The sequence below is a fragment of the Micrasema longulum genome, unplaced genomic scaffold (genome assembly GCF_059751315.1).
Source record: "Micrasema longulum isolate JH-2025_06_02 unplaced genomic scaffold, ASM5975131v1 h1tg000262l, whole genome shotgun sequence".
NCBI classification, from domain to species: Eukaryota; Metazoa; Arthropoda; class Insecta; order Trichoptera; family Brachycentridae; genus Micrasema; species Micrasema longulum.
In genome coordinates, this window is record NW_028277466.1 from 170,190 (window position 1) to 183,434 (window position 13,245).

Here is a 13,245-nt window from a genome sequence, read left to right on the forward strand (position 1 = left end):
AACATCGTCATGCGGAAACGAGTCATATTCATCTAAATTAAAAGCAGACATTGTCAGATATACATGTATATTTTGACGAATCACTTATTTTAGAGGGGAAAATTTTTAGTCCATTGAAAAAACAATTTCCCAAGTAACTGGGAAGACTTAAATTATGTCTTATTGCTTAGATATTTAATTCGTAATGCCTTTTAAAGCATTTGTCGTAAGCATGATTGTTTATGATTGAGTTGATAAATATCAAACGCAGGTATGTCCATAACGATCTACCACACTGTCCATGTGGGCCTACGAGCTTTTGAATTTAAACATAATTTTTTTGAAGTGTTTTATTGTAATAATGAGGACATGTTGTACTTTAAACAGGACTGAAATCATCAGAAATAAAGAAACAATCTTACCAAAAATGCCAGCCTCGTGGTGTAATGGTCAGCGCGTTAGCCTGCTATGCAAGAGGCCGCGCGTTTGATTCCCGACACGGTTGATATGAAATATTTGTTCAAAAGGGTGTTTTTTTACACTAGAATATTTCATAGCCCCTGGACTGGTACCTGAAGCGTAAGACTGATCATCTTACCTTTATGTAACAAAAAATGATCAAGATACGCTGCGATTGGTGTACCAAAGCAGTGCCCTGTGCACCATTAGGTGCGGAAAGGGAATAATGATGAAATGATCTTTTTTTTCTCTACATTTTGTAGAACAAATATAAAATAATAATTGGGTGGACATACTGACGTTTGATATTTATCAACTCAATTGTTGATATATAAATATTTTTCAACGCCATGTATGAAACTTGACGCAAAGCGAGCTTTAAAACTAGTCGAAATTGTTGTACTTACTTAAATATTTAGAATATTTTCGTTCTGCACACTTGTCAAAAATGTTTCCCAATCTACTGGGGTAATTAGGTATGGGTATAATTATAGACAATTATAAATCAAAAGAGTTGTTTTTATTCTACAAACCTAACTGCATTTTCTATTAATGAATCGAAATATATATCTAAATGTTAGCTTCACAAATTTTTCCAATAAATTTTGGAACTATGTCGAACAGCATTTTTATTTCAATCGAACTGCACATCAATATATACATAAGAAATTAAGAATGTAAACACATAACTACTCGTAGGTAATTAGGAAACTAAGCGGAATTATAATATATGTAAGCTGTCAATAGACTATAAATAGTTTTGAATCGACCAACGATCTGTGACTGAAATATCGTTTGGAATAACTTTTCGTCAACCTTTTCCCAGTTTAGTCGTTAAGTTGTTTGTCTTTTCTCTAATTTTATGTTTATAGAGACTACAAAATATCATTAAAGGTAGTGCCTCGCCCGCATCACGTAAAAAAATCATCATAAATTATTTGTAAACAAATTATTTGGCTGATGGCGTATCCACGTAAAGCGCGAGAATACAGGTAGTTATGAAATTTGATGATAAGCGTGCAACAGTGCGCCCGAAACAAATTTCTATTCCTCTGAAATTAAAAAAAATCGACAGCGCTGAGTTATATTTTCTTGTGTTATTTTCTAGTCGCCGTAATTTTTAATTGAGTTCGTTCTGAATTTCAATCTGATTTTTCATTTATATCAGACTGGAGAAGGTGGCGATTATCCAAGGTGAAAATCTCCAGAAACTATTTTAGGTCATCAGCAAACAACAAAATCCTGAATGCGGTACCTCGCTAGTAATGACGGAGGGGAATTAATGTAGACCTAAATTAAGGCCTTGTGGGACTCCTGAAAATAACTGTTAGTGACGAATTGACTCCCGTTTTAAAATAGTTTGCAAAAGAAAATTACTAATTTATTCATCACCATCATCATTCCCTTTCCGCACCTAATGGTGCATAGGGCACTGCATTGGTACACCAATCGCAGCGTATCTTGATCATTTTTGTTACATGAAGGTAAGATAATCAGACTTACGCTTCAGGTGCCAGTCCTGGGACTATGAAATATTCTAGTGTAAAAACACCCTTTTAAATAATATTTCATATCAACCATGTCGGGAATCGAATCCGAGACCTCTTGCATGGTACGCAATGCACTCACCAATTCACCACGAGGCCGACAAATTGATTACATACTTAAAACCCATTTTATTTCATTTACTAAGCAAAACACCGTGATTCGCCTTATCAAAAGCCTTGGCAAAAATTTGTAGTATGAGCAGTCCACTTGATGACCCTTATCCAAGGCTCTCGACACGTATTTAGTGAATCAATAGACATATCAGATCTGAACCCATGCTGTTCATCGACCAAAAAAAGCTTTACTTTTTATGAAATTAATTTATGCAATATTGAGTCTAAAACTTTAGCCAGAGCAGAGATTATGGCAAAAGGCCTATAATTATGTATATAAGTCATAAAGCCATTTTAAAAAACTTGTATTCCTCCCAGATTTCAGGAAAGATACCCAAATTTAAAGATTGCAAAAAGAAACAAAACGGTTCCTTAAAAAAATTATGAACTTTCGTACCCAGGTTCACCCGAAAAATATCTCAGTATTATTATAATAAAATTAAAAATCTACGCATCTACTACATTCCTATTTACATAATAAAACAGTGATGAAGAAAATTGTGGAGAAGGGAATATGAAAGTCTAGAAAGGAAAATAATTCAAGATTAAAATATAATTATTTGTTTTGTTTATAACATCAAATTATTTGTCTACCGGTTCCCAGTCAAAAGACCATTTTTAGGACATAATAATAACTGTAATTTGCATATTGGAATATAATAAAATATTTTTATGATGACATCATTGATATACCTACATGTAAACACAAAATGCAGCACTGAGCACCCGTCTCGTGTTCCATTCAACTTAAGTTCCGTAACTTAAATCGTAGTCAGTAAATGTGAAGCAGCGTAATAATGCGTGACAAACAGCTTTGAATTCACGGTAAACTGGCAAAGGCAGTTAGTCTTTTTTACTCTGCTATGCGTTTTGCGCGGCAGTGTTGACGCGATAGCGCTCATTTTTTAGGACATAATTTCAAATTATCGTTCTATATCGTTCTATATCGTTCTATATTTATTATCTCTATTTCATTAAACCACAGTGAATGACAAAGACACATATTTTGTCATTATTACTTCCGACGTTTAATTTTTAATTTTAATAGTTATAATTTATCATTAATATAAGATTAAGTTTGTTAATATTTTGTTTATTTTGTTGTAATTTTTCTAGTTATTAAGTTCTATCTTCCTTCTAATTTTACTGTAAGTTTCTATTTTCTGTTAAATAGGCACTATCAAGTTTTAGTGGGTTTTTCTGTTAGTGCCTATTTCAATTTATGTTGAAATTTTTATTGGTTTGGATATGTGTTTATTATTACAATTGATATTTTGATGTTAATCTTGTACTTATATTTTTCTTGTCTTTTGTTTGTATCTAAGTTGTTATTCCTGTCTGTTTACGTTTTTATGTTTATAAATGTAACTTGTTTTTGTCCGATGTTATCAAGTTTTGGTAGTAGGCCCTAAAAAATAAAAAAAATAAAAAAATTACAAAGATTTTTTTAAACCCCATAAAATAAAAGCCGATTATATACAACAATATACCAATGTTAAGTTTGAAGTTAATTATTATTTTTATTTGTTTATAAAGAGCACACTTCAATATCCTAGAAGCATCGCTAAAACGTATGTTAATTTTTAAATACTATAGATTTTCAAATAACAGTGATGAATTCGAAGTTTAAAATTCGCTCTTTGCTGAGTGTGACAACCCTAGAATTAAAAATAGTCCAGAAGGAGCGTAGAATCATATTTGAATACATCGGACTGTGTCCGAAAAACCCCCACTTTCCTCCACTTTCACCGCACGCATGAATAAAGTCGCCGCATAATGTTGCCAGATCGCGAGAAATATAATCATAACACAAATAAGATAATATATATTTTTTTAAAAGCAATTTGTTATTTTTTCTAAAATTTTACTGTACACGCGGAAACATTGATTGACACGACAGAGTAGATAAGTAAAGGGTTAATTAATAAGAGTAATTTAATTAATGAACTTGGAACTTAAAAAATAAAATAAAAATTTGATATAAAACGGATATTTATATGTCACGTTAAATAATATTTAAGGTTTAAAAGATAATGTCAGTCATATGTCCACCACGGCGTTGTTTAATCGAAAAGGTCCAATTTTAATTAGTTATCTAATTAGATGAGCAAAGTAGCGTAAGAAATTTGACTACCCTGGTAATACTAACAAAATTTCCATTTTGTTTTCTTTGAAAATCTGACAGATGGAAAAATAATTTAATTTTTAAGTAATGCATTTGCTACTTACACATGCATTTGCTACTTACACATGAAATGTGATCCCATCCTGTTTCTTTAAGATCCCAGCAGTATTTCTACACTTTAAAACGACACAACACGGCATAGTTGAATTCAAATCGGGAGATGCGTTCTGAGCGACGTCTACAAAGAAACTAATGGGTCGACACGTAAAATTACTCCTTTAAGAGTAGTTTAGTCGCCTTCTGTTTGATGCGCGTATGCGGTTTCTGGACTATTCTTCATTCTATGGTGACAACAGTGTAAAAAATTTGTCATTTGAAACCGACGTATGCATTTTTAAATGGTGCAAGAAAAAACGTTTTCAGTTGACGACCGCTGATCCAGAATGGCGTCCGGAAAGTTCGTGATGGAAAGCTGGCGGCTAAAAGGGTACATGGAGCCGCCACCGCCGCCAACTCTCCACAACACAGCGAGACGCCAAGCCGACACCATCCTACCACGATCCCAGTTTACTCCATAGTCTAGTGAAAACACAACACACAAGATGGTGTACGAAAGCGACTTTTACACCACCCGCAGGCCCTACTCCCGCCCATCCACGTACTCAGTGACGGTAAGTCCACAAACTTTCGTTTACTTCTTGTGAGTTATGAAACTTATCAATGTTCAAGTGTTCTCGATGGAAGCGCGGAAAATCTTTGTTGGTACTCCTCGCTAACGTTCTGTCAGTGTTTCGACATTACAACATATTGTGCACATCTGTACTATGTTTCTGCCCCGAAGACTTTTCGGAACATCGCAATGTGAGTCGTGATAAATTCTCAATATTTTGTGTCCCAAGTGAATAATTAATTAGAAATGTGTTTTTGAAAAGGAACCGCCATGGCTTTTTAAACTGCATCCCTTGTCATCAAAAATTAATATAAAAACCGAGGCATAGTTAACATATATGTATGTATGTATTAATCAAAATAATACAATCCCGAATGAAATCGATTTATAGTTTTAATACCGATATATTATTATTTCCGAACACCTAAAAATATGATATGAAACAATCCAACCGTTTATTATTTACAGACAGTTCTTTGAAATTGGAAACGGTCGCTTTTCTTGGAAGCTTTCCAAATATTCTACGTTATGCGCGGTTATGATAATTGTGCAAGCTTTATTCTTGCAAAACATTTTTCTTTGAAATATATGCTTTCTTAAATGACAATATCGCATTTTTTTCTAAATAATCTATTTTCGAATCAGAGCACACTTACTTCAGAAGCATCTCTAAAACGCATGTAAATTTTAAAATACCACAGATTTTCAAACAAAAGTGATTCTAAGTTTAAAATTCCCTCCTTGCTGACACGAGTTTGACAACAGTGTAAATATTTCTTTGTTTGAAACCGACGGATTTTCGCGAAGCATCTTTGAGATAACAGTGTATTGAAATAACCCGGCTCTTCTGACAAATTAAAAAAAGGATGGTGTAAGCGGCTACTAAGATTACAATCTCGGAAACATTTTGGCGTCCAGCGAGCCAAATTTAGACAGGGGATTTGAAACGGCGCGCGTTCCTACTGCTACGACGCGCGCGGGAAAACATCGACAAAAGTGTCAAAAGTCAGATATTTTCTTCAAGTTTTCATTAGCTGTCATCAGTGTTTACGAAAATTAGATAAAATCTCGAGAAAAGAAGTAGAAAAAAGATCCAATCATCAAATCTCGTTAGTGGCGTCACTAAAAAAAAACATGAGTATCGCCCGAAAATCATCCTTTTGTTTATTTTCTTGTTTGAAGATTTTCACTTACTGCTAATTTGTCGGATGATGCCCATTGGTCTATTTTGTTAACTCTTATGCCAATAATTGTGATCGTTATAATCTCGACATTCTTACAGTCGATGTTATCGTGTCATAAATTCGTTTTTATTTGTTCACAGTACTTAGATGAATTAAGTGTTTTATTGAAAATTTTATTTTGGGAGTTATAGAACTGTTTAATTTATCAAAATCAGACTCCATTGACTGTTTATAATATCAGAGCCAAAGAGTGCCGTGCGTAATATTTTGGAAAGTTTTCAAGTGTATTTCATAACGAAATATTTTCTCTGGGCGTTCTATACCGAGTAACTGAACAGATATCACTTTAATATAACTTGCCAATTTGGAGAAAGAAATGACTACATATACATATATCATTTTGACCAGCCAATTTATCATATAGAGATACACAAATGACGCACACCTGTATCGGTGTTTCAACTTTACTTTGAATTTATGTATTCATTCTAAACGATGAGTTGAAAAATAGAATGCAATTTTAATTTCAGTAATAGCACACTTTTAAATAACTACGAAATGAACACTAAACGGTTTAATATCAATAATAATTTTTCTTAAATAAAACGTTTGAATTGGACGTTAGTTGTTTTTTATGAAATTAACAAAATATATACATACTACATACCCATTATAAACGTATTTTTGTAAACGCATAATTCTTTTGTTCCTACATTTTATATTTTATATAATCCATATCAAAATCCGTTCAATATTTTTTTATTTTTAGGTTGCGTACACATCATTTATCAATATTTACAAACACAATTCATCTACATTATTAATAAACGTACATCGTTGAACTCTTTGATATTGATATTTTTCTTCATTCGAAGCCACATGAAATAATAGTTTTTTTAAATTATAAATTAATACTGTCAAATAAATTTATAAATATTTTTTTTATATAAAAAAAAACGATATCCGACGAAATAAGTTTATCTGAAAAATATTTCGTTAAATGTTTTAATCGTTCATTTATTTCCACTTATCAATTAGTTATAAGAAATTTGTAAAATATTTCATACGCTTTTTACGACCACCAGCCGTGCTCGGTTTAATTAGAATAATGTAGTTTTTTTGTTACTTAGGCGATTGAACTGCATTTTTGATAGAATAATTAAAAAGCATGACGTCAATAATAAATGAAGACAAATACAATTTTCAGTCTTCATACATCAAATCACAAATTAACGTTGTAAATAAATACAACATAATTAACACAATATAAAATAAATATCCTTAATACGCCTGCTGATTAGTAATTGTAGTAACTCGTCCAAGAAGTTTTAGGTAATTAATTACTTATAATACTTACTTTTTGTTATAGTTAATTAGTGATAGCTAAAGTGATCGAAAAAAAATAAATCGTAAAATATAAAAAAATAATATACAATAACTGTAAAATATAAAAGTTGTTCGGGAAACTGAATGCATTTTCGTAAAAATAATTTATTCATGTTCAATAATTGGCATCAAGTCACAGTAGACAGATATTAATTTTGAAAACAGTTGTAAAAAAACACGTAAGTACTTTTAAACTGCTTGCAAACTTTTTCTCGCAAAAAACCTTTCTATGCGTGTGACCGTAAAGCCGTTACCAGATTATCTTCAATGAGTTCAAATGAATACTTCGTTTCAAAACTAAATTCGTTAAAACAGAACTTAGTACCTGTGTGGTTTTAATAAATAAAAGCGTGCCTGTCGGCCGCACGTCGCGTGTCGCGTGTCGCGCGTCGCACCGTCTAATCAGCGCTTCTGGGCATTGCAGAGGCAATCCCAAGTGGACTGGGAGAAGGTCCCCTTCGTGCCGCGGCCGAGCCTCATAGCCGACCCCATCACGGCCTACGGGAAGCGGCAGCCGGCGGCGCCCGCGGCCTCGCAGCGCCTGTACATCCTCACGCCGCAGGGCCGCGCGTCCATCCGGCCCAGCCAGAAGGTGCTCAGCCGGCCGCTGGCCGAGTACGTGTCGGCGCGCGACCGCACGCGCGACCGCGTGCTGAGCGCCGTGCGCCGGCACGACCTCGTGCTGGAGGCGGGCGGCGAGGTGGCGGCCGTGACGGACAAGCAGCACATGGACGTGCTGCTGCCGGCGCTGCACCGCACGCGCGCCGCCAACGACGCCAAGACCCGAGTGTTCTACAGCAACTACGCGACCTATTAACCGAACAACCGAACTTTTGTACATAATCTTCTATAAAAAAAACAAAAAAAAAGAAACACGAGTATACTTAGGCGCTTAAAGCTTATCTCCCGCATCGAATACGCTTATTATAATATTATTTCTTCCCTAGGTCATCATAAGACACGCTCTCAGTAAAGTAGAAAACTCGAAGCTTTTAGCGAAACCATAACGAACCGACAAATTGTTTTTGCTTTTCACGCATTGATCTCGCTTATTCCAATTTGATATTACGCTCCTTTATTATTTACCTCCCGATGCAAACGCTTATTATTTTTAAGTATTTTTATATTAACTATGGGACACAAAATATTTTACACCATCATTCTGTATGTGTTGTTTATCGACTCGCTTTATAGATTGTAGTCGCGATTAGTGCACTATTTTTTTATGCAACATTTTCTTAAAGTGAATGATTTTATTTCGTAGAAATAAAGAATGGTTTTATATATATCGTGATTTTATTTTTACAAACCCCTTAATACGAAATCATAATGTAATGTGTAGTACAAAATTACTATAATTTCGGTAAGTAAGGTGAACCAACCGACAAAGATTTTCCTCGCTGATCGTTTTCTCGGAGCCGGGAGGCCAGTACCGACCTCCTATTCTCCCGGAGCCGGGAGGTCAGTATCGGCCTCCTATTCTCCCGGAGCCGGGAGGTCAGTACCGGCCTCCTATTCTCCCGGAGCCGGGAGGTCAGTACCGGCCTCCTTTTCTCCCGGAGCCGGGAGGTCAATACCGGCTTCCTATTCTCCCGGAGCCGGGAGGTCAGTACCGGCCTCCTATTCTCCCGGAGCCGGGAGGTCAATACCGGCTTCCTATTCTCCCGGAGTCGAGAGGCCAGTACCGGCCTCCTATTCTCCCGGAGCCGCATGCTTGTGAAGATATACTTAGCTGGAAACTACCGTTTGTCTCGAGTTTACCTTCTGGTAACTAACCCTTTAACGACGGGTCGGAAAATTCCGCCACACTCTTTACCCATTTCACCCGCTTAATTCCTCCCACAAAACATAATCCTCTGTTTCAGTTTGGATAGAACATGTTAATGAATCGATTCAAACACATTTTTAAAAAAGTAGTCGCGCTAACACGGATACATAGTTTTCGAATCGTCGCAAAGGGTTACCACCGGACGGTCGAGCGTCGAGCGTCGAGCGGGTAGTTAGGGAGGGAGTGTCGCAGAGGGTGACGCGGTGTTGTGTTACAGACCCCGCGGCACTACGTGGTGCTGGACGCGCCCGGAGCGCCGCGCCGCGCCGAGGAGCAGTACTCGTACTCGTACTCCAGCAACCTGTCCAGCTCGGGCTCCGGCGCCCCGCGCTCCTCCAGCTACAGCAGCACGGTGGAGCGCCGCACGGGCTCCGGCCCCGGCTACTCCACCTCCACGGAGCGCACGTCCCGCACGGGGGACGGCCCAGGGGGCTACAGCTACAGCTCCACGACCTCGGGCCGCCTGCCCTACGGCACCAACTACCGCCACTACTCGTACCGCGTCTAGTCGCGCCCCCGCACCGCGCTAAACCCGCGTGTGAACAGAGCTTTATCTTAACACCGTAGTCAGTCGCTATTTCACTTCAATCCTCCCCGTTTTTTACTATTTTATTATTATTTTTATAACTTACGTTAATTAGGTTAATAAAGAAACGCTTTTAACACATATCGAAATTTTCTAATAAAATATTATCTTTTGACTGCAAATTTTGTTTCTTTTCTTCCTCGTAAATCTATGGACAAACTGAAACACGATGATAATGTTACATGTACACACTACTAACCCTTCCTTAATTTACTGAACAGTGAAGATCACTTGTGCGACTACGTAGGTAGTAGGTAGTAGGTTCTATTTCCTATGAATATTGAAGCTCCATAGATTCTCACCTGTAGCTCAATCACAAATAAATATCGACGTGCTTAAAAACATGCTAAGCATTTGAGCGCTCACAATGAACAATAATGAACATGCTGAAGTTATCGCAGTCATAAGACAACGCGTGTGTAATCTCTAAGTCAACGCTCGTGTCGGTTGGTATTTTGTTTTCCCCGTAAATAAATACAGTTCACTGGCGAAAATCCGCGTTTACCATAAAACATAATACAATATATTGCACTTGCAAAATAGTAAGGAGTATCTAATACAAAAAAGTGAAAATTAAATTACAATTACTATGGCGACTGATTTTTTGACATTTAGCTTGCCAACCGCCGGCTAAATGCAATAAATAGCATGATAAATAATAAATAAATAAATAAAAATAGCAGTTTTGAAATTTTCCATATTTACTCCGGTTAAATGCAAATATGTGATTGCGCAGCAGGATTATACGTCGCGAATCGTAAATATTTTGACGTTCACGGATGTTGCATTATGATCGCGAATACGATAAACAACCATGATGAGAAATTGCTAACACGTGGCTTATTAGCACGTCGATAGTTATTTGTGATTGAGCTACTGAGGCGCACTTTTATTTTGGTTTAGAAACCGGAGGTAGGTATAATCAAATAGAGATGATGCTTCATAGAACGATAGTTTGGAATTGTGTTTTGAAAAATGATCGTTGTCGCGTCAACATTGCCGTGCAAAACGTGTGGACGAGTAAAAAAGACTAGCTGTCTATGCCAGTTTACAAGTTAAGTTCCGGAACTTAAGTTGAATGGAACACGAGACGGGTGCTTAGTGCTGCGTCAAGTGTATCTATCTGTTTTCGATTTTAAAATTGAAAAAAAATATATATTTCGTGCTTAAATCCTATTGTATAGTTTTCAGTCAGAATAAAATTATTTATTTATTTATTTATTTATTTATTTATTTCATTTTATTTGGGATTTTTACAGCTATTACATAAACAAAATAATTAGAAAAATCTTAAAAATACTAAAGCCAATTAAAAAAATCCACTGTAAATATAATGACACATAATATATAAGAAAATAAGTTTAGTAATTGTATTTGTGTGACGTTTGTATTCATGTGTATGTGAATGTGTGTATGCGTGAATGAATGAGGGAGAGGATACATGTGCGTGTGGGAATGAAAGAGGGAGAGGGTGCGTTTGTATGGGTGCGTAAGTATGAAAATAATATATTTGCTTAAAACTTGTAAATTGTATTAAAAATGGTACAATAAAGAGCTTAGTAAAAAGTTAGAAACCTTTTTGTTAAAATTCAAATGACGAAATGATATAAATTGTTTTTTTTTATTTTTTTTAAGTATGTTAAATTTCAAAACCGTATTCTGAAGAAAAAAAAAGCATTTTATTTTTTAAATTTAACTGATACACATCGAATGAATAATGTGGGACGAGTCCTATACAATACAGTAGGTAATCACAAAATGCAGTAAATACGAAATAATGACAACAATAAAATAAGGATTGACAATACGCGAACGTTGATTCAAAACGAACACACAAATGCATATTATATGCACCTACATAATATATAAATAAGAATAACATATAAGTTTAATAGAAATGATTCGGATTATAAAAATCAGGTGTCACAAACAGTTGGCCCGCAGTACGGGGATACATAATTATATTAAAAGATCTTCTCACTATAAAACTTATATATGTTCAGGGATAGAGAGCAACGGAGAGGAGGATGCGGACAAAGACCATCAATATCCATAATACGGTTAATCGTAGCGTTTTTTGACGAATTTGTTCTGCATTTAGGTATGTGGAAAAGTTGTGTATAACGCGTTTGTCTCTGTGGTACCTTAAGATGAATGCGAATTATAAATCGTAGGATCCGCGTGTTATAATTTCTTATACTGTTTTTAGTTTATATTGAGGATTTATTTAAAAATGAATTTAGTCGCGAATATAGAAATAAAATGAACAAATCCATATAAGCCAGAATAAAAAATTAACAAGACATTCAGAAATCTGATGGTTAAGAAAAATTTAATGCTCCAAATGCAAATAAATATTTACATTTTTTGCGGACAATAACAATAAATAAATGTCTTATTTCCATAAAATTACTATGTTACAAAATATCGTCGTTGCTATTTTTTTTTTAACAGCATTTTTAATTTCTCGATTACACAATATTGTTTCAGCAAAACATACATAAATGTTTTTTTTTTTTAATTACTTATTTTCCTTTTTGTTTTCAATAAAAATAAGTTTAAATAAATCTATCGTCAAAAGGTACATTGTTGTATTTATCTCCAAAACATTTTTTACAATGCCACTTAACAAGCATTGCGGACGCAACGACGATATGTACTTGTACATTGTTCTTGGACTTTGCAACAATAGTGATTGGACTCATTAAGGTAATAAACCAAATTCCGTAATCGAACATCCCATTTCCTAGACAAACAAAGCGATTTTTCCGAGTACCTTAGCCTTGTACATACCACGTAAGGCTACTAAACACAGGGGTTCAAATTTATATAAAAAAAGATATGTACATTATTGTGAAATCCTTGGCCTGGATTCCTATATACTCAAGGTGCAAGTGATCACAATTGATAGGTTATATAAATACTTTAAATATTATTAATAACTCCGATATTTTGTCACAATTATATCAGAGAGTTCAATACAATTATAATAGCAAGGACGTGTGACCGACTAAGAAGGCAAAACCAGAATTAATAGAGCCGGCCGCCTCGCGCCGCTCGCAACTTAAACATATTATACCTACACATTACTATGTTCGTGCCTATTCACTAACATATTATAATGCATGGACACTACAATTATATTCAACTAACGTTTAAAATTTGTATTTCGTCTATAATTTTTGCTATCAATATTTTTGTATTGTAATTCTCTAGAAATGAGAGTCTATCACTAATAATAAATAGCAAAATACTCTTTCCAAACTTCAACTAAAATGTGTTTATTCTGAAATTACTAATTATCTTGACAAAAAGTAATGTAAATCTTTATGTGGAGTCTAATTATTTAAAATAATACTAAGAGTTT

General features: G+C 35.1%; 1 protein-coding gene across 2 annotated transcripts in view; it reads left to right on the forward strand.

Moving 5' to 3' along the window:
• Positions 1-4,743: 4,743 nt before the first annotated feature.
• The window catches only part of LOC148283075 (uncharacterized), a 32,899-nt gene continuing 24,397 nt past the window's right edge, over positions 4,744-13,245 (forward strand). For both annotated transcript variants that reach the window (XM_088224112.1, XM_088224113.1), the window contains exon 1: positions 4,744-4,895. In XM_088224112.1, coding sequence (XP_088080238.1) covers positions 4,827-4,895 — 69 coding nt within the window. In that variant the 5' untranslated portion in view covers positions 4,744-4,826. The remainder of the gene's footprint in view (positions 4,896-13,245) is intronic.